The sequence below is a fragment of the Rhineura floridana genome, chromosome 12 (genome assembly GCF_030035675.1).
Source record: "Rhineura floridana isolate rRhiFlo1 chromosome 12, rRhiFlo1.hap2, whole genome shotgun sequence".
Taxonomy (NCBI): Eukaryota; Metazoa; Chordata; class Lepidosauria; order Squamata; family Rhineuridae; genus Rhineura; species Rhineura floridana.
In genome coordinates this window covers 4,903,703-4,925,876 of record NC_084491.1, presented here as the reverse complement: position 1 = coordinate 4,925,876, position 22,174 = coordinate 4,903,703, and the positions used below count along the sequence as shown (strand labels likewise).

The 22,174-nt window shown below is 45.8% G+C and overlaps 1 protein-coding gene across 3 annotated transcripts in view; it reads right to left on the bottom strand.

Annotated features, from left to right (window-relative positions):
• Positions 1-22,174, bottom strand: part of ADD2 (adducin 2) — a 93,171-nt gene that overhangs the window by 289 nt on the left and 70,708 nt on the right. For 2 of the 3 annotated variants that reach the window (XM_061592306.1, XM_061592307.1), the window contains exons 10-15: positions 20,251-20,508; positions 18,131-18,250; positions 17,180-17,269; positions 15,769-15,925; positions 14,036-14,164; positions 7,261-8,395 (exon numbers count right to left, since the gene is read on the bottom strand). In XM_061592306.1, the coding sequence (XP_061448290.1) occupies positions 8,097-8,395; positions 14,036-14,164; positions 15,769-15,925; positions 17,180-17,269; positions 18,131-18,250; positions 20,251-20,508 (1,053 nt within the window). In that variant the 3' untranslated portion in view covers positions 7,261-8,096. Of the gene's footprint in view, positions 1-7,260; positions 8,396-14,035; positions 14,165-15,768; positions 15,926-17,179; positions 17,270-18,130; positions 18,251-20,250; positions 20,509-22,174 lie in introns of those variants that run through there. The other variant, XM_061592308.1, reaches the window with a different exon arrangement.

Sequence of the window (22,174 nt, the reverse complement as noted above, 5' to 3'; positions counted from 1 at the left end):
GGACCCAAACTTCCTCTCTTCCAAAAAGTAGGCAGGACTTGACATCTTGGGCTGCCTAGCTGTACCCCTCATAAAATACCTTGTCCCCAAAATCCTGTACTCTCAACCCCTAGGGAAAAAAAGATATCCATCACATATCTCCTACACCCTAGGAAATCCACTTTTCCTCCTTCAGAAATGACTGCCCATGGGCGAGTATGGCAATAATTTCAGGTTTGTGTCAAAATAATCACACATTTGCTTAGGCCTTGCTACTTATATGGAATAAGTTCTCCTGCAAACATGTATAAATCTTTTGTAATTACAGAGTGAGCTGGGAGTCTTTGTTCCCCACTAACTTAACAGTGATTCTTCTAAAAGTTATTTAAAAAAATAAAAATAAGAATGAGTAAGATTATTTGGAGCTTATTCTCAAAGAAATGGGTCACGAATCAATCAGGAATGTACTCGGGACAAACCCCAAATAGATCAAGGGCAAACCCTTAACCAAAATAAAGGGGAAAGCTGCATGTTTGATGGGCTGGCCCCATTTCTGAATGTTTTGGCAATTTGGGCCAATTCTTTCCAGTCAAATTCTCTGTTTCAAGGAACATCCTAAGACTTGAATCATTTAGAGGGCAAGTGGGGGAAACCATGGATGTGAGTTCAGGTCCAGGAGAAGACTTTAATCTCACTCATTCCATTTTTTCACAGAGATTGTGGGTACAACAGCCACCAATAATCTGGGAAGCCTGGCCCTCATAAGTTATTCAGCCTTCCCCGACTGGGTACCCTCCAAATGTTTTAGACTACAACTGCCACAAACTTCAGCCAGTGCACTGGTGCTAGTTGGAACTGATGGCAGTTGTAGGCCCAAACATTTGGACGGCACCCACTTCGGGAACACCGAATAACTCATGGGAGCTGGCCTATATAATAAGTCACCCTTTCTGGACTAATGCCGTATCCTCTGCTAGGATCTTTTAGTCTTCCAATGGTTTCTCCTGCCTTTGCTTAGCCTCCTTACTTAACCAGCCTCCAAACGAATGGCTTAAATAGGAAAATAAATTTCCTGCAAGTGCTCACTCTCCCTCCTTCAGCACCATCTTTTCCTACCTTTAGCCCCTTCAACGAATCCGAAATGGTGTAGTATACGGTCATCAAGAAAAAGTACCTCTGAGAACATACACAGAATGCCATTTCCTCACTACTTAGCAACTGCTCCCATGTGGTTTGTACAGTTTAGTTTTCCTTCCTATATCCCTCTCTTTGTATTCCTGACTATGTGGGCTGTGGCCCAATGAAAGCTGTTGCCACAACAAATATGGTAGCCTTTTAGGTGCCGCAGGACTCTTTGCTGTCTTCTGCTACAACTGGCCAACATAGCTTTTTTCCCTTCTTGCATTCAGAACGGAAAGAACAGGGCTTCCATACAGGATAGCTGATATGACTTTCACTTGAATCTCTCTTCTTAGATGTTACCTCCTTCTTCATGCACTTACACGCTGCCTACATCTCCACTGACAACATCTTGAAGACACAGCTGCCACAACCCCTCCCTGCAGAACATTTTGAAACTTCTAAAGTGTAGAATTCATGGTGGTCCTTTTCCACTGCTAAATCTTATACTGCTGCTCCGGACCTGGGAAGACCTGCTCCATTTCACTACAACTGGCCTTCCTGGAGAGGATTTGAACCTTTATCCACATTGCTTGGCTTCGGGCTCAATTGACCTCCAGATTCTGTCTGTGTAGCTGCTTCTGCCAAACCCATAATCAGCTGCAACACTGCCAGAGCATTTGCTAGCTAGAGCATCAGTTGCAGAATATATATGCACATACACGCTTTCACATACAGCATGAAACCATTTTGGGGAGACCCCACTTGGCTTGCCTCTAAGTAGCATTCACTTTTCCATTATTTAACAATGATGTTGAAGATGAAGAGGAGCCAGCAGACCCATTAACAGCTAGTCAGGCCATTATCAGCATGTAAAGGCCACTGGCTGACAATACGTATGGCCCGGTCTGAGACATTCTGGAACCTGATGCAGAGAATGCAAAGGATTCCCTTAATCTGACAAATTGACATGAGGTCCAACCTATCAGGGAGTTTTCCTACTCAAGCCTGTGACAGGAACTAGAACTGCACCAGGACGCTGCTGCCCTCTAGTGTTGCTCCCATTAATGGCAATGGGCCACCTGGCTCAGTAATGTGTTTACTGACTGGTAGCGCTCTCCTGGGTTTCAGACAGAAGCCTTTCCCAGCTCGGCCTGAAGATGCTGCTGGGGACTGAAACTGGGGCCTTCTGTATACAAAAGCAGCTGCTCTGCCACTGAGCTGTGGCACGCAGAGGAGAATTTTCTGCTGGATTTTGCCCCATGGGTAAAATCTACTGGTCACTCTTCCTATCCACGGCCTGAATTGGCATCTCACTTTTGGAGGTGCCATTTCAGTGCAGGAAGAGGCAAGATTTCCAGGGAGGTTTAAAGGTCAGCCTTTTGAGCACCATTTGGTGGAAAGGTGGGATACAAATATAGCAATACATAAATTCAAGACAGCATTGCAAAAACAAAATTGTATTTGAGAGCACTGGTTGTGGCATATATATGCCTTAAAATAGCTGCTTATTGACTCATGGCAACCAGAGAATTCCCTCTCCCCCTCCCTATTTTTATTAAGTAAAGGGTTGTGTGTCTTTGACATGCACACCTGCTGCCAGGAGCCCATTTCATGGATCAAACCATGGCCATAGCAGGTAGAACTATTGAGCTGCCCAGAAATAGGAATGTGGCCTGAAACAAGACGGAGATCCACCCCAACCTGCCTGAAATGAATCACAGAACCCTAGAGTTGGAAGGATCCTATGAGGCCATCGAGTCCAACCCCCTGCTCAAATGCAGGAATCCAACCTGACAGGTGGCTGTCCAGCTGTCTCTTGAATGCCTCCAGGGTTGGAGAGCCCACCACTTCCCTAGGACATTGGTTCCATTGTCATACTGCTCTTACAGTTTGGAGGTTTTTCCTGATGTTCAGTTGAAATCTGGCTTCCTGTAACTTGAGCCTATGGTTCCGTGTCCTGCACTCTGGGATGATCAAGAAGAGATCCTGGCCCTCCTCTGTGTGGCAATGTTTCAAGTACTTGAAGACTGCTATCATATGCCCCCTCAGTCTTCCCTTCTCAAGGCTAAACAGGCCCATTTCTTTCAGTCCCTCCTCATAGGGCTTTGGTTGCAGTTCACTTCTCTGAACATGTTCCAGTTTGTCTGCATCCTTCTTAAAGTGCAGTGTCCAGAACTGGATGCAGTACTCAGGATGAGGCCTGCCCATTGCCAAATAGAGGGGAACTAATACTTCACACAATTTGGAAACTATACGTCTGTTAATGCAGCCTAAAACAGCATTTGCCTTTTTTTGCAGCCACATTGCACTATTGGCTCACATTCAGCTCGTGATCAACAACAATCCCAAGATCCTTCTCGCATGTAGCATTGCTGAGCCAAGTATCCCCCGTCTTATAACTGTGAATTTGGTTTCTTTTTCCTAGGTGTAGAACTTTGCACTTATCCCTGTTAAATTTCATTCTGTTGTTTTTAGCCCAATGCTCCAGCCTATCAAGATCCCTTTGAATTTGTTTGTCTCCTGGGATATTAGTTATCCCTCCCAATTTTGTATCATCTGCAAATTTGATAAGCATTCCCTGCACCTCCTCATCCAAGTCATTAATAAAAATGTTGAAGAGCACTGGGCCAGGACTGAGCCCTGCAGAACTCTGCTCATGACTTCCCCCCAGTTTGAGAAGGAACCGTTGAAAAGGAACCATTCTCTTTGAGAACAATTCTGTAGCCAACTGTGGATTCACCTGATAATTGTTCCATCCAACCCACACTTAGCTAGCTTGCTAATCTCCTGCATTAAATATACGATTTACGCTCCATGTATATAATGAATGTTGTTTAACATAATTAGCTGGTCTGTGGAAGCACCAAAAACCAGAGAAGCCTTTTGCTGTAGCAGTTGCAGAACATCTCCAGTCCTAAAATATTTATTTGCTCTCTTCCATTGAGAAAGGGGGGGGGGAAAGAGATTTGGTCCTTTTCGTAAGAGAAACTATCCTCTCTATGCAAAGCACCAGTACAATTTTTGAGGTACACAATCTCCCCTACAGTGAATAAGAAATGGGCTTGGCCATTTTACTGTCAAAATGTATTAATATGCACCAATGGACACCCCCCCTCCTGTGTGCACATGCAATCCCCTCTCCCCACCCAATGAATGGAATGAAAGAAACATGTTTTCCAGCTCAGATGTTTCATTTTAGAAGGTGTTAGCTGCTGGGTATATTGACCTGAGACCTGATCTACTCTTGTGGAAGTAGCTCTTACCCATGGCAGTGTCTCTTATGCAGGAGCATGTGATGTAGATTGTGCCAAAATACATTTTCACATTGCAGTACATTTCCTTGGAAGGAAGGTCCCTTGCATATGCACATCAAAAAGGCCATGCTGGATCAGACCAATGTGAGTTCCTCTGGCTCAGTTTTCCCCAGCCTGCCACCCTCTGTGTTTCGGACCAATCCCACCAGCCCCAACCAGGATAGGAAAAGTTGCTTCAGTGTTTGGCATGAGTTGTCCAACGGAGTAAGCCCTCCTTTTCCACGTGAGTAATTTCACTTCGTAATTCAGTATTAGGATAATATCTGTGGTGACTATTTGTATTTTCATTAGCACTCCAGAGTAAGGCAGGAGGCAGTCTTGCCTGACACTCAGTAAAACCCCTGGGCATGGCTAATAAAACAGCACTGCTGTCAGGTGGGTGGTGAGCGTAGTCTCTAGAACAAAAAAACACCATTAAGTCTTATTAAATAGCAAACAGCAGAAGTTCTGCTCTGCAAACAGCAGGAAATAAAAGCTCTCATGAAAACCCATCAGCGCTTTAGTGTGAATTTCTTCTAATACACACATTTTGTATGCCGTTTTGACTAATGCACACATTTTTGCAAAGCACATTTTCTCAAATATAATGCATGTTTGTTATTTTCACTAATATATGACTTTTTATGCACACCTTACCTTAGCATATGCATTTGTTTTGTACTCATCACTTTGCTGGAGAACTACATTGCAAAATTCGGATTAGTGCTAATTTCAGAGGATGGCTGCGTTTCAGTTTGCATGTTGTTTCAGGAAGTGCAAATTAAATAATTCTCCTTTAAATACAGACTGAACTGAATTTCTCCTCCAGCCCTTGTGACAAGGCATACAAACTGAGAGTGCAGTCAAGAGCCTCTGCCAGGTGACTTGGTATAAGTAAGTCAAGCTACATACCACCTTGAAAAAAAATCACCTTCTAACTCTTGGTCATGTAAAGCGCCTGTGAGAGTACCTCTCCCAATGCAAATAACAGACATGCTCCCCCTTGGTCTGGAGTGGGATCAAAGTGGGGGACAGTGGATTAAAGCCTCCTTTACCACCACCCTAAGCGTACTGATCTGGATTGTTCCTCTCCCGCCGCCCCCCGCAATAGACAACTTTACTTAAAACACACACACACACACACAACCCGTTCACATAATTGCTAATTGCACAAAGTTTCACCCCAGTGCTAGTCAAGGATTAAATTTGGGTGTAATGTAATCCTAACAGTGCTTTTTAAACCAAAAGAACTGCTTTTGATGGGGCAATCAGGATCAGAGAAGTGGCTTGAGATATCTGTCTGCCTCTTTTATCCCTCTTAAATCATGCTGCTTTCTTCCTGCTGAGTCCCAAAACAGAGGCAAGAGCAAATTTTAACTCCCAAGAGTAGAGGTTAGGATTTGGAACCAGGGAACTGACTGGCAAATAACGTGTTAAACACCTCTCCTTTCTCCCCAGCATCATTTCCTCAATCCTGATCACCCCTCCAAAAGCAGATTCTTCATTACCATGTGCCTGTAATGTTTAGCTTTGCCGGAAGACTAAAGGCAGTCATAACCAGATGTTTTGGACTACAACTCCCATCACCCCCTGCAAGCATGGCCAACAGGCAGGAATGATAGGAATTGTAGTCTGACTATATGTGGAGGGCATCTCATTATTCCCACTTATGCAGGGGTAGCCAGAGACTACAGGATGCTTTTGTGTGAAGGTTTTGTGTAGCTTCCACAGACCTCCTTGAGGGGTCTCCTGCCAGCCTCAGGACCCTAGCCTCTGCCCCACCAGAGCCACTAAAAAAAAAGGAACACAATAGCATCTCCAACTAACATCAGATGGAAATCCCTTTCACTGTCCCAGCCAAGCATCTTCCTTTCACATGTGATGCTAAGATTGCTTTTGGTCATTATCACTTTTAAATGTTAATGCAACACAGCAGAGGGCCATTTCTATGTGGAATATGTGCCCCATTCCAAACAGCTCTTTAAAGCAATTTACAGTTGCAGCAAATTGTATAATTGGTTGTGAAAACACTGAAGCGTGTTGAAATCACTAAGTGAGATTTCCCCCCTAAGCTCTCCATTGTAGTGCATTATTCATTGCTATTGCACAACTGATATTATTGGCAGTGTTTGTTGGTGTCTCAGTAGTCACCCCTACCAGACTAGCACTTGTGTGGCTGAAGTGGATATATATTTTCATTGATGCAATGCAAGTGGAACTTTTGGGAATCATATTTCTTTCCCTCTATTGCCCTTGCATTTGGTGAGGGCCGTGCATTTTCTCAGCAGCTAGAACACAGAAGCATTTCTAAATCTCTTGGAGACCTGCAGATGGACTGCTGGGTGGTCATTGGTGGACATATAAATACATGAAGCTACCTTATACCAAGTCAGGTCCTTGATCCATCTGGCCAAGAATCAGCTACTCCGACTGGCGGTGGCTCTCAGAGACTTCATCAGGCAGAGAACCTCTTCCAGTCCTGTTACCTGATGCTCTTTTGTCACTTGAGATGCCTCAAATGGAATCCAGGACCATGAGCTTGCAAAGCATGTGGATATTACTGCACAAAAATCTAAGCAGGGTTTTAACCCAGAATCAACATGGTTCTCAAAACAAAATAATTCCATTTGTTAGGCTGGATCACGAACAGAGTTGAAAACCAGGGTTGCCCCAAGACTGGGGCAGAAATTCAAAGGGGCATCCCCGGTACTCAATAATACATGGCAGAACCCTTTGAGAAGTTCTCCTGCACAAGGCTCATCAAAAAGAATGGGAGATGTGCCAGAGGCTCACCATTCTCTTGTGCACCTTGCAGTCATTTCAATGCTGAAGGAGAACTCCTCATAGGATTGTGCCCCAGGGGTCAGATGTGTTCACTTCCCCTTTGCCACCCTAGTGGGTCCACTCAAATCTCGCTCCACCTGGTAGGGCTGTGGGTATAGTGATCCACTGACAGAGGAGGAGCCGGTCCTTATATTACAACACCCATCTACCCAAAGACATTTACGGTCATTCTTTTCTAAGGAAAGGAGCTTCATGGTGCTTGATTGGTCCTTGTGTCAGGTATGCGCCCAAGAAATCTCACAGCTTCTCCAAGAGCTACTCTGCAGCGGGAACAGCCTGTCTGCTTTGAGATTGAGAAAAATTTCCATCAGAGATTAATCATGCAATTTATCAAGCATCAAAAAGCCAGACCAGTCCCCCTTTCTGCTTCAGCAGGGGATCTGCACTCATCCAGTGCACAACATTGTTTCTAAAAGTGACCCCTGTGCACTACAAAGCAGTCCACAGGAAACTCTCAAGCATGGGCCGGAACCGGCTTGCGACCTTCGCGCTGCGGCTCCTTGGAAGGGGCAGACAGGAAGTGATGCGCACCAACTTCTCTGCCCATATGGAACATTTAACATGGTAAAATATATTTCGCCGGCTGGGCTATATCCTTGGATTGATGGGAATTAGTGGCAGGTTCAGGGAAGAGGGTTATCTTGCAAATTCCCAGAAAGCATTCCTCATCTTCTCAAGCAAATTCCACAAGGGGAAAAAAACCATTCTGGGGCCCTCAGCCTCTCTTTGTTGCTGTCCAAAGAGATGCCATTGTAAGGAGAAGCTTCCCCTGTTGTGGCACGAGCAGAGGGAGCAGTGGAAGGAAAGAGGAGGAGGAGGAAGAGGCGCAGCAGTGGGGAGAAGAGGCAAGAAGGGACCTCAAGACTCTATCTTCTCTTTCTTTTTGCTCTTTTTCAGAAAGGATGGGGCCCGGAATTTCTTCTTCTTCTTGGAAGGAGACTTGGACGGTGAGCCTTCTGGAGACACCGGCCCGCTGGTGACCAACTCAGTTTTGTCCTTAGGGGCGTCAGTGTCTTCACTGGTGGTCATCTGGCTAATCCCTTTGCTGAGTTCCTCTACGTCTTGATCGCCATCTTTTCCGTTCACCACCACTGTTTCTGGATCTGCCTTCTGGTCAGCTTCAGCAGGTACCTGGCCACTAACGGCCTTCTTCCCACCTTCCCAAAAGAGAAAGAAATGAGATCTGAAAATGTACTACTGCAGTCGTGGATTTCACTGGGAGTAATGCAATACAGTGGCTCAAGTGCAGGATGCAGGCAGGAGAAGCCCGTCATCAAATCCCTGCTCAGCCAGGAAGGTTGCTGGGTGACCTTGGGCCTGTCACTGTCTCTCATCCTAATCTACCTCATGGGGTTGTCGGATAGGAAAAGAGAGGGGGAAAGAAACACGTATGCCTCCCCAAGGCTCTTGGAAGCACATTGGGGTGAAATAATAATGCACATCTAGAACACACAAAAAATAAGCAAGTAAAACAAACACCAGCAAATAACAGGGCTTACTTACCATATTATGTATATATGCATGTATGTATTCTTACTGTTAGGTGGCTAACAATAAAAACACAACACTAAAAGCAAAAGTAGAACCAGCATGCAAACTACAACATATGACAATAATCAAAATAACATTATACAGGTGGTGCCTCTCCTGTTTATGCTCCAAAGGCCTTAAGCTGATGCCTGAATGCATGTAGTGGGGTGGGGTGAGGGTGGGGGTGGGGAAGCAATCTGAGCTGTCTGAGAGGGGAGTTCCACAGCAGGAGTGTTGCCACTGAGAAGGCCCTGTCTCTTAGGGGTGACCTCTTGGGCCACATTCCACAAGGGCGCAATAAGCTGGGCCTTGCCCGCAGACTGCAGAACTGGGGTTGTCTGGTACCGGGGAAGCTTTATGCATTTTGGTCCTAAGCTGTTCAGGTCTTTGTACGCTAGTGGCAACATCTTGAATTGGGCCTGGCAGTTCACTGGCAGGCAGAGCGGTGCTTTTCAGGATCGGCCTAATAAGATCCCATCTTCCTGCGCCACACAGCATGTGGGCAGCAGCATTCTGTGCCACCTGAAGCTTCCAGATCAGGAAACCCTGTGTGCAGCTCGTTGCAGCAATCCGATTTTAGAGCATTGTGCCTCGCTCTTTAGTCAAAAATGTTCCTAGAGCGACTTATATACAGTCAGTTAAAACCATTGGCAACCAGGTGAGTGAGGGCTGGTGGAGGGGCAAAATGCTCTGTTTCTTGTTTGTCAGCGTCCTTGGCTTTTGCACTGGCCTCGGAGGAAGGGGTTTCACTTCCTCTGGAGCCAGTTTACAAACGCAGCAGACCGGAAAGGAAACACTATTTCTCCTTTGTGAGCCCACTGTGCTTCTGGCTACAGATGTATGGGTAAAGATTGTGTGTCCCTCTGATGAGTAAAAAGCAAGCCAGTAAAAATTTTTGCAGGCTAGTAACTCTTGGGGGGCTTAGTAATAAGGCTGTGCTATTAGATAACATTTTCACAGGAAGCCCTGTGTACAGCTCATTGCAGTACTCCAACCAGGAGGTTATGAGAGCATGAATTACAGTAGCTGGGTTGTCCTGGTCTACGAATGGTGGTAGCTGGTGAACCAGCCAGTGCTGGGCATAAGCGTAGGCACTCCTAGGTCACATGGAATATACGAACACCCCCAGGCTGCACACCTGTTCTTTTAGGGTGAGTGCTACCTGGTTCAGAACAGGCCATTTACTCATTTCTCTGATCCAGGAACCCTGACCCACAAAGCCTTTTTCAAGAACCTGCCTCCATTTCTTGGCCTTCTTCCAGCATACCATAGCCTCCAGCACAACCTCTCCTGATTCAGATGAAATAGAGTAGGTGTGGGGAACCTTCAGCCCTCCAGATGTTACTGAACTACAGCTCCCATCAACCCTAGCAAGCACGGCAGGGGATGATGGGAGTTGTAGTTCAGCAACAACCGGAGGGCCAAAGATTCCCCATGCCTAATACAGAGAGACAGACATGGCTGTTATCTCTCTAAATCTCCTGATGAAGCCCCCCTCCAGTTGCTTCATATAACAGCATATAGATGTTAAACATGGAGCTTTAAAGTGTTCTAACTGCTATATATACACATAATCTGCAATCCTTAAAACAATCCTGTGAAGTTGGTTAGTATATTGCAGATGGGATAGGGTGGAGGCTTAGAGGTGGTAGTTTGCCTATAGGCACTTAGCGAGTTTCCAGCAGATCTGAGATTTGAAGAAGGGGCTTCATGATCTGTACTTGGGTCTCCTAGCTTCTATGCTAGATCAGCTCTTGTATATCTTATATCAGTGGTTCCCAAACTTTGTTCCTGCATGGACCGCTTGAAAATCGTTGAAGGTCTTGGTGGACCACTTAATCATTCTTCCTGCCTCTTGTAGCAACTCTAATCTGCTGTGCTAGATGCTGTACAATTTTTAATTATATTTTTGCAGACATGCTGCAGATCACCTGAATGAAGCTCTTGACCACCAGTGGTCCATGGACCACAGGTTGGGAACCCCTGTCTTATATAGTACATGTTACACTAAATATTTACAGTATGTCAACAAAAATACATTGGGATATATCGCATCTCGATCGCTGAGACCACCGGCAGGAGGGATCATTGGTCATCCCCCAAGTTGGTGAGGCTCATTTGACAACAAGAAGAAACTGAGTCTTTAGTGTCATTGGCTCAGTCCTGTGGAATGCTCTGCTGACAGACATTCAGCAAGAACCTTCTCTCTTGACTTTTAAATGTCTGCTGAAAACTTTTCTATGCAACTAAACTTACGCAGGCAATTAAGAAAACATATTTCTGTAATAGTCAATGATTTCTCATTTTAGTTTTATATGGTTTTTATTGTGCATATATGTATGATTTTTTTGTAAACTGCTTTGATTTTTTAAAAATGAATAACAGTATGCAGATATTTCTATCTAACTATATAATATTTTTGTAAGCTGTCACGCCGTCACTCATGCGGATGGGGCATGGTGGTAGAACAGCAAGCAAGCAAGGTGAGGGAAGCAAGGATGGCAGGTGGGGGGGCAGGCAAGGGGGGCAGCGGCAATGCCGGAAGCAGGTAAGCAGTTTGAGGTGGGGTGGTGTCAGCTGCCTGGGCAGGTGGGAGGCCAGTAAGCTGCCTAAACGAGGTGGCGGCAATGCCTGGGGGGGCATTTTGGGAGTTGCCTGGGTTGTGTGTGTGTATGTGTTTGGGTGTGTGTGTGTATATATATGTTTGGGAGCCCGTCTGTGTGTTTGGGAGACCCATGAGGGGGTTGAGAGCCGGGGGGGGGGCTGGAGCGCAAAGCGTGCAGGGGCAAAGCCCCTAGTTTATAAATAAATTGTAGAAAGAACTGTTCTAATAAGCATATTGAAAATGATGCAGGGGACCCTCCACAATTACACAGTGATTTTTACACTGTTCCAGGGCCGGCAGCTGCTCCAATCAATCCATTTGGAAAAGTCTTAATAATGAGGAGAGCTGCAGCAAAGGCCAATGCTCAGTTCTGTTCAATACCAATTTAGGCTGCAGTCCTATCCCTCCCCTGACACTGGGGCAACTGAGAGAGGCTATTCAAGTGGCAATTCACAGGCTGCTCATCACTAATCCCCAGTCCTTCCATCAGGAAGCAACAAGAGACTGAACCTGCAGTGAGGAAACTCTTAAAAATAATGCTGCTAGGGATGTGAACACACAATTGTGGAACACCTTCTCCCTTAAAATGGGATTGGCACCAGTGCGGATGCGTTTTAGTGCCAACTGAAAACGCATCTGTTCCATCAGGCCTCTGGCAGGTTTAGGTTGCTCCCTGTTGTCATTTCATCTGGTCCTTTTATATTTTTCTGTTTATGATTGCATTGGTTGGTTTTCATTTATATTATTGTACCCGTGATGAGGCTAAAAATATTTTCTATAAAATAAACAAGTGTTGCAGGAGGAGCTTGGAAAAAGCATCGCTAGTAGAGCATGTTGCGCTGCTGCTGGTTCTAAGTGCTGGTGTGAACGCTCTGTTTTTTAATCCCACTTCCAGCTAGTTGAGGAAAAGCAATGCCTCAGCAGCGCTAAAGGGCTTTTGTGTGGAAGCAACTCAAGTCAGGCTATTCCATCTAGGGCAGGGGTGGCCCTCCAAATGTCGCTGGACTCTCAGCTGCCAGCAGCCCTGGAAGCCATAATGGGCAACAGCCAGGGATAATGGGAGTTGGAGGCCAACAACATCTTGAGGGCCCCCGCAGGTCTCCATCCCTGCCGTAGCCACCGTCAGCTCCAACAATGGCTTTCCAGTGACTCTGGCTGAGATCTTTCCTAGCCCACACCTTTTCCAAATGGAGCTGTCAGAGGTTGATCCTGAAACTCCCTGCTCTAAAAGCAGGTGCTCTGCCACTGAACTGTGGGCCCTCTTGCTGTCACACGATTGAGTTCACCTTGCCCACACATTTACAGCTCCAGAAATGAAAGAGAGATCATAAGAGAGAGAGAGAGAGTTGTTCAGTCCTGAGATGCTGAAATGAAGTAGGGCTGAAGTACCCCTCCCTCCCCCATGGGGGTAGCTGAAAATTGAGAAAACAACCTCTCTATACTTACTAAAGTGACAAGTATTCAGAACCAGAGGCAACTCCTTTGATGAAAGCAACACATGGAAAGAGAAAGGAGACATTGTGGAGAGAAGCACACCAAACGCAACGAGGCACAAATGACAATAGGAAAAAAAACCCACAACACAACAACACACCTCAGCCATAAGAAGCCACAATGACACACCTCAGCCATAGAGTGTTTCCCAGTCCCACCATTCCATGATCTCCTGGTGTAACACCACCCCAACAGTCCTTTCCATGGGGCTATGGGTCAGGCTCTAGGAGAGTATGAGTTGCATGGAAGCAGGGAGAGGGAGAAAAGGCAGGGAGTAACTCTCCCCTGCAGGCGGCTTTCCCCTGGGCTAGCTACCTGCACAGAGGTATGCTGTGACAACCAGCGGGTGGGCTTTTTCTGCCCCCAGCCTTTGGAATCACCTCCCCCTAGGTAAGACAGCCACCACCTGTGGCATCGTTAGGGCTTATTTTATGTTCATTTGTCCACCCAAGCATTTGCCAACCTCATGCTAGGCTTTTAACCGCTGATCTTTTTTCTTGATTTGTTTCCTGCTGTGGATTTTGTAATTTAATTTGTTGCTTGGCTGCACCACCCTGAGATTTTAAATACTGACATGTTTTAAACAAATCACTAATAATAATGGGCCTGGAACTCTGTGGGTGTGTTTTAAAAGAGCAGCTGGGGAAGGAGGAGTGGATTCAGGGGAAAGCAACTAGCAGTGAAGAGTTAAGCACTCTCTTTTGTCACTTCTTGGATGCAAGCTGGCGCCCCCTCCGCAAGAGGGCCCCGTGCAAGGAGGAAGGCCCTGCAAGAGGCTCTGTTATACATGGCTGCAGAGCAACGTGGAGTGGCTGGCCTTGGTAGCCAAGGTGAAATTTTAAGGTTGCCAGAACCCTGGTCACCCCCTTGTTTCTGATCTTGTGCTGCAAACATATATGAGGTCAAGGACAATCCTGTGGTTTGTTCCCCACAACCAAAACTTCCAATTATCTCTGCATACACAGGTTGCATTGAGCTGCCACTGTAGCTGACATCCATGGATAGACCCCCCCCTTATCCACCCCATGATATGTTCCTGATCCTGATAAAAGCATCTAAGCCAGCAGCCATCACCTCATCTTGTGGCAGTGAGTTCCAAATACTAACACTGCATGATGTGAAGAAGGAGATGCTTGGATTCTTGGAGCCCTACAAAGGCTTGCCTTACCTTCTGAAGACTTGGAGGGTGAAAGGGGTGGGCTTTTTAGTGGAGGTTTTGTTGGGCTCTGTGCTGTGGGATCAACAGTAGATTCCAAAGGGGAAGTCATCTCTTCCTCAAGGCCAGTGTCCTTCTCACCTGGGAGGAGATGGGGTAAAACAAAGGAAAGAATGTGGCTCCTAATGATCAGATGCCCACAAGGATGAGACAAATCCCCTTCACAGAATGATAGAACAGTAGAGTTGGAAGGGGCCAATAGGCCCTATAAGGAGAGATTGAAAGAATAGGGCATGTTTAGCCTTGAGAAGAGGAGGAGGGGAGATCCTGCATTGAGCAGGGGGTTGGACTCGATGGCCTTATAGACCCCTTCCATCATAGAATCATAGAGTTGGAAGGGGCCTATGAGGCCACTGAGTCCAACCACTGCTCAATGCAGGAATCCAACTGCCTCTTGGATGCCTCCAGTGTTGAAGAGCCCACCACCTCCCTAGGTCATTGGTTCCATTGTTGTACCACTCTAACAGTTGGGAAATTTTTCCTGATGTTCAGTCAAAATCTGGCTTCCTGTAACTTGAACCTATTATTCTGTGTCCCGCACTCTGGGATCATCAAGAAGAGATCCCGGCCCTCCTCTGTGTGACAACCTTTCAAGTACTTGAAGACTGCTGTCATATCCCCCCCCCAGTCTTCACAAGGCTAAACATGCCCAGTTCTTTCAGTCCCTCCTCATAGGGCTTTGGTTCCAGTCCACTGCTCTGAACCAGTTTGTCTGCATCCTTCTTAAAGTGCAGTGTCCAGAATTGGATGCAGTACTCAAAATGAGGTCTATCCATTGCCAAATAGAGGGGAACTAATTCTTCACATGATTTGGAAACTATACTTCTGTTAATGCAGCCTAAAACAACATTTGCCTTTTTTGCAGCCACATTGCACTATTGGCTCATATTCAGCTTGTGTTTAACAGTTCCAAGATCCTTCGTACATACAGTATTGCTGAGCTAAGTATCCCCCATCTTATAACTGTGCACTTAGTTTCTTTTTCCTTGGTGTCTTTTTCCTTGTCTGTTATTAAAAAGTTGGACACAGATCATCCCCCCCCCGCACCTGACCTGAAGGTGACTATCAGGTGACCTGGCTCCTTTGCAAGCAGAAGCAGGTCTTCAATTCCGTCACACCAGGGAGTCCAAAAGAAGCATTCATGACTTGCTCCAGATGATTTGCTACAAGCACAAGGGTACCAAGTGCTTGCCTGGCCTTGGTAGCCAAGGTGAAATCTAAGGTTGCCAGAACCCTGGTCACCACCTTGTTCCTGATCTTGTGCTGCACACATGTATGAGGTCAAGGACAATACCTGCCTCACCTTCTCAGCTCCAAGTTTAGAGTTGGAGAGGAAGGTGGGGATCTCCAGCAGTTCTGAAAGGTGCAGAGCGGATCAGGGATCAGTTTGCTTAAAAATGCAGACCAAATAAAATTCTCTTCCATTCCTAGGCTCTTTCATACCATCTACAACTTCCTTAAAAACAGCAATACTCTCTAGTCTAGACCCCATGCTCCATAAATAACTGCTTTGTCTCTCTCAGCTGACGACACAAGGTTAATCTCTCCAGAATGGGTAGGTGCCCTTATTTCTTCCAGGAACGTTAGCCACTAATACTGAAGCAAGACCTGCAGTCCTTCAGCTTGCTCAAGTTTCTAGTTCTCAGTGGCAACCAAGCCACGTGCCCCTGTCCCATGACATTTACCGTCAAGCCCCAGTTTCTTCCTCTCCACTTCTTTCTTGTACTCCTCCAGCTCTTGGTCTGTCAGCTGGCTGAAGGGGTTGGGTGGCTCCGGCTCTGGAGGAACCTCCTTGTGGGATTCGTCTACCATCTTTCCATCTGCCAACTGACTCTCAGTAGACTGCAATAGTAGACAGGCATGGGGTAACTAGGGGAAGAAACCTGCAGGCAGAGCCATGGCAGCTGGGAAACAGGAAGGTGCTCTGGGCCCACTAAGCAATTCTCTCCCGGCTCCCTAGCCACTCTACGTGCGGTACCCAGAACAGGGCCTTTTCAGCGCTACATTCCCAGTTAGGCCGGGCCCGGCCTCCAAGTGGTCTTGTGTATCTTTAAAAGTTGTGCAGGAGGAAGGGAGAATTCCACCTTGTGGTTTTTCCCATTACAGGGTTGCAAGAACACCTGCACTTGGCTGACTTTCTCTTCTCCTAAAGATACAGGATCAGTCTCAGGCCAGGAACTTGGCAACCCTAATTCCAAGTGAGATCAGGCAAGTCCCATTCTTCGATTATTTGAACTGAGCCTTACCGACTTTTTTTTTTACACCATGGCCTTTGGAGGCTAATTAAGACCTGTAAATTGGATGCTGTTTTTCAGACCCAGCAGGGCTGTTTTTCTTTTATGGTATGGCATTGTTTATTTATGACATTATTGTTTGTATATAGAAAACTCCGATATCTGCTTGGTTTGAATGTAGCCACTGCTGTACAAAGGTGAGATGCTCTTCCCAAGGAGGCACAACTGGCCCCATTGCGATCTGTTTTTAAGGGTCAGGCAAAAACATTCTTGTTCTCCCAAGCAGCTGGACCATAATATTCTGCTTGTTTTTAGTGGGGTGGGGTTGAGCTGGATCTGCTCTTTTATATATGTTAATTGTGTATTTCAGGTTGCTTTTATCCCTGCTTTTACACTTGTTTTTAATGTTCGTTTTTGCAAGTAGCTTTGAGTTTCACTTTTCTAAACGAAAAGTGACTAATAACAACAACAACATTTGTTTTTCTGTCTCTGTTTTGCCGCTGATCCCACCTGCTTTGTAACCTCTGGCCCCACCTCCAAAGGCATGCAGCCCCTGGGAGGTTGCCCATGAGAAAAATGCCCCCCCAGCTGAAAAAGGTTCCCCACTCCTGTTTTAAATGCTTAATGGTTTTATTGTTGGATTTTATGGATTTGTACTGTATACGGTTGTCAACTGCATCGGAAGGCATTTTTGCCTGAAAAGCGGCCTAAACATCTACAAAATAAACATTCCTGTCCTCATTAGCAGCCCTGTAAGGCAGAGAAATGGTGCCTGATTCAGGGTCTCCCAGTGAACTTTACGGCTTTGGTCCCAGTCCAGGTCCATCACTTTCCCCCAGGAAGCTCCCCTAATGAAAAATACCGGGCTCCTGCTTTTCTCTGCGATCACGCTGGCAAGCAACTGAGACTGGGGTCCTGCGGATTTCACATCCTGGCGGTTTTGTTCTCGAATCTGCAAGCAGAAATGAAAGCAAAGAGGAAATTGTTGGGATAACGTGACTCTCTTAAAGGAGACAGGGTTTTTGGGTGCCATCAGCGGTTGTGGATCAGGTTCTGCCCCCCCCCAGTGGAACTGTGGGCTCCACCAGCAAGGAGACCGCCGCAGCCCATACTCCTCTAGTGTGGGGAGAAGGGACACCATCAGGAGTGGCCCAGGGGGTGCCAGTCACTGGTGAGACCCAATCTTAGTTTGTCCAGAGGCATACAAATTAACTATGCAAATGTGTGTCACAGGCAGAACTTGGAAAAGTTACTTTTTTGAACTTCAACTCCCATCAGCCCAAAGCCTTTTCAGTACCTAGCAACACCCCTGCTGGGAAAATGAGTGTTATAAGAGAATCAATTCGGTGCCACCAGCAAGAATAAAGGCTCTCAGGCTTGCTACTTTCTCACTTGGGGCATCTCACTGTCAGAGGAGGTTACACAGGCCTCTCTCTCTGCACCAGATGCTGGCCTCCAGCTAAGATCATCTGCATGCAACCAGACATTTGCCTGCCCGCCCACCCAGCTGTCTTCAAGATGCCCAGAGGTTGGTGCACCGGGACAATTGCGTGTGGAAAATGCAACCGTCAAAACCTCCAGGAAAAGACAAGCATAAAAAAGCAGCAAGGAGCATTCAGTGTGCGTTTGAAAATGATGGATATAAAGGCAACTGGGGTTTCTCCACCTGTACGTAATTCATTGCCAGAAAAAGTGCAGGTGGGCTGGGGAGAAACCATGGTAATCGAGCTGGTATCAATACAGGCTTCCAGAGCAGATATACCGAAAGAGATGGGAAGGTTCCAAAGGGCAAATGGGAATGAGATGGCTGTACCTTATTCCTCATTTCCAGAACTTCTTGTGGGTCTGTATAGAGAGGCACAAATTGGTTTGGGTTTTCAATTCGGATTGGCATTCCGCTGCTGGATTTCTCTACCTCATCAGCCTTCATCCACTGGGCATCATGACAGTGAAGAGCAAATTGTAAGCAGAAAGAGAAGTCCATTAAGAGTGGAGAAAAAGACACGGAGGTCACCTGTAAAGCTGAGAGGAAGTTTGGGATTTGGGGCTCCTGATTCAAAGCGGAGGAGTCAGCTTTTGCATCCACTCTGAGGAAGAGCCCAGATACATAAGATTAAAGGTATCCAGATCCCCAAACAAGCAAGAACATCTTTTCAGATCATTCCGACTCCCATTCTTCTTGGTAACCTGAATGTGTGGCCTCACCTGTCATGCAACTAGTCTTCATGAACTGTTTAATCAGTCATCACTGGAGGTCATAATCCTACTGCCTGTTTCCTGATTATTGTCACTGAAAACCAAATCATATGTTCTCTGATTTGCTGAATAGTCCAAAGCAGTATTTTTCTGGAGACAAGTCAACTGGCTTCAATGAACAGCTTTTCAAATCATTAAACTTTCTTCCACTGTGTTTGTTTAACCCCCATTTAAAGCCATCTATGCCAGTGGCCACTACTGGGGTGGGGGTGGGGGTGGGGAGTAGCCTCAGCAAAAGAGGATAACAGTCTGCCACTCAAAGGGAGGGTCTCTTCTAAAAGACCGTTCCCCTTCTTCCTTACAGTGACAGCCTCCTCCCTCAAGACCATTTGACACAATAAACTGTCAGCCCAGGAGAGGGGATGACTCTATCATATCTCCAAAGGACAGCTCATCAACATACCTTTCCCATCTTTTGGGAAGGTGGCATGGTCTGCGACCTCAGCCTCAGCTCCACACCCCTCTTGGCTTCATAACTGCGTGTGTGTGTGTGCGTGCGTGCGTGTGTGTGTGTGTGAGAGAGAGAGAGAGAGAGAGAGAGAGGGGAGAGAGACTGTCCTGGCTTCTATGCCTTCCTGCTAAAATGGCACAAGCATTTAACTTGCCATTCTGCTTTCTGTCTGGGGTCTCCATTGTGCCCTAAATGAACACTCTGGGCTAGGTCCCCCCAAATCTCTGTTGTAGTCAATTTGATAGGGAAGAGAGCCTGCCTTTTTTGGGGCCACTTTCCTTGTCATAATTTACAAGGACGTACACGAGAGGCAGTGATCATGGGTGTAGTCGTCCATGATAGCGGGTGGTGGTGGTAGAACTCTTACTTTTTTGGGAGTAGGGTCCCAGCAGAATCCCTATGTACAAGCCAATCAGCATGAAAGGCAAGCATGTCAGCCATGGAGAAGAGTCTTCTCAGTTATTATTTATTTATTTATTGGATTTATATCCCACCCTTCCTCCCAGTAGGAGCTCAGGGTGGCAAACAAAAGCACTAAAAACACTCTAAAACATCATAAAAACAGATTTTATATATTACAACAAAACATATTTAAAAACATTTTTTTAAAAAAGCGTCAAAACATCTTTTAAAAAAAGCTTTAAAAACAAATTAAAAAGCAATTCCAATACAGATGCACACTGGGATAAGGTCTCTACTTAAAAAGGCTTGTTGAAAGAGGAAGGTCTTCAGTAGGCACCAAAAAGATAACACAGATGCCGCCTATCTAATATTTAAGGGACTTGGCTAACAACATGCTTCCTAGTGCTTTCGTGCTGATTGGAGCCAATCAGAGTGAAAGGAGGCGAGTCAGTCACTGAGAAGACTCTTCTCAGTAGCTAACACACACCTCTCCTTTCATGCCGATTGGCTCCAAGGGCAAGAGAGAAATGAGCTTCATGGTAAAGTACCTTGGTCTCCCAAATCCTAGTCTCGCACTTGGCTTCATTTCAGAATGCTTAAAATCGAAAGGTTTTGGGCAACATTTAGCCCCAGACAGAGAGATTGGGGAGGGAGGAGCCTATGCACACAGCACTTTTATTCTGGTTGTATAATTCTGTAATTGCAGAAGAGACAGTGAATCCTGGGAGTGTGGCTGCGAAGGGGTGTGGTGTGACTATCATGAAGGGGCCCTCAACTTCTGAATTTGCCCCTACACTACTGGCAGCGACGGACGTCCCACTTACTGTGGTTTTGGTTCTCTGGCTGCCTGCAGTTCCTTGGCTTTCCTCAGTTACGTTCACCCGCAGGTAGGTGTTTGGTGTGTTTAGCCAACGCGTCTTTTCCTTCTGTTGCTTCTGGGCATGTTGACGGAGTGTTGAGATGGGGGCCACCTCCTCTTCAAACACAAAGGCCGTGACAGTGGCTGGGATCTCCACTTCGCTCTTATGCTTGGTTTTCTCCTGGACAAAAGGATGACGGTATGCATAGCCTGTCCGGTAGCCCTGTAATGGACAGAGAGTGTTCACTGAAGGCTCATCTGCGGGCCTATATACTGTATAAGGAAAAGCTTGAACTACAGGGACACTTGCCTTCTGCAGTTCTGCATGAATGCTTTTCCATGCAAAACTGACGATCTGGAATGGGACTTTAAATCCTCAAAAGCCTACTTTTCAATGAATCTGTCCCAAACTTCTAGTCCTTATGGTTGTTGGCATGCATTTACAAATATACATATTTGTACTATACATATCTTAGAAATCATCCCATTTGCTATCCCTAAGATCCACTGAGAGTGAATTGTTAGCAGAGCTGATGTAGGTGTTAATTGTCAGCTGATGTGATTCCTTAATGGTCCCATGCTGGTCCCAGAGGTTCTGGCAGCTTGGAAATACTCAACTTCTTCTTTCTGAGGAAAGATACCACATCCTATTGCAGGCTGAAGTGATAAAATTGTAACCAGCTGTTATTAATCAGTTTGATCAGAAACTATCTAGGAACTCATCTAACCAAGCTAACCAAAAAAAGGATGCTAAAAGTTCCAGAGCTTGGAAAAGTTACTTTTTTGAACTACAGCTCCCATCTGCCCCAAAAAAGTAACTTTTCCAAGCTCTGGCTAAAACAGAGGTGAGGAACCCTCAGGCCTTGGGGCCAAATGTGGCTCTCCAAACCTTTCTCAATCCCTGTGAAAATCCTGGAGCAGATTATAAAGCAGTCAGTCTATAAGTACCTTGAAAACTATTCAGTAATTGCAAGAAGCCATTATGGATTTGTTAAGAACAAATCCTGCCAGACTAATCCAATCTCATTTTTTGATTGGGTAACCTCCCTGGTAGACTGTGGGAATGCTGTGGACACAATATATCTCGACTTCAGCAAAGCTTTTGACAAAGCGCCCCATAATATTCTGATTAGCAAGCTAGCTAAAAGAGGGCTGGATGGAACAACTACCCAGAGTAGGCAACAGAATTGTACTCAAAGAGTGCTTATCAATGGTTCCTTCTTAAACTGTGGGAAGGTAATGAGTGGGGTACCACAGGGCTCTGTCCTGGGCCTAGTGGTCTTCAACATTTTTATGAATGACTTGGATGAGGAGGTACAGAGCATGCTTATCAAATTTGCAGATGATACAAAATTGGGATGGATAGCTAATACTCTGGAGGACATAAACCAAATTCCAAGGGATCTTGATAGGCTGGAGCATTGGGCAGAAAAGAACAGAATGAAATTTAACAGGGATAAGTGCAAAGTTCTATACCTAGGAGAAAGAAACCAAATGCACAGTTATAAGATGGGGAATACTTGGCTCAGCAATACTAAATACGAGAAGGATCTTGGGATTGTTGTTGATCACAACCTGAATATGAGCCAACAGCGTGATGTGGCTCCAAAAAAAGGCAAATGCTAGTTTAGGCTGCATTAATAAAAGTATAGTTTCCAAATTGTGTGAAGTACTAGTTCCTCTCTATTCGGCACTGGTTAGATCTCATATTGACACCACAGTTTTAAGAAGGATGCAGACAAAATGGAACAGATTCAGAGGAGGGCAACGATGATCCGGGGACTTGAAACAAAGCCCTTGGAGAAGAGACAGAAATAACAAGGCATGTTTAGCCTTGGGAAGAGAAGACTGAGGGGAGATATGATAGCACTCTTCAAGTCCTTGAAAGT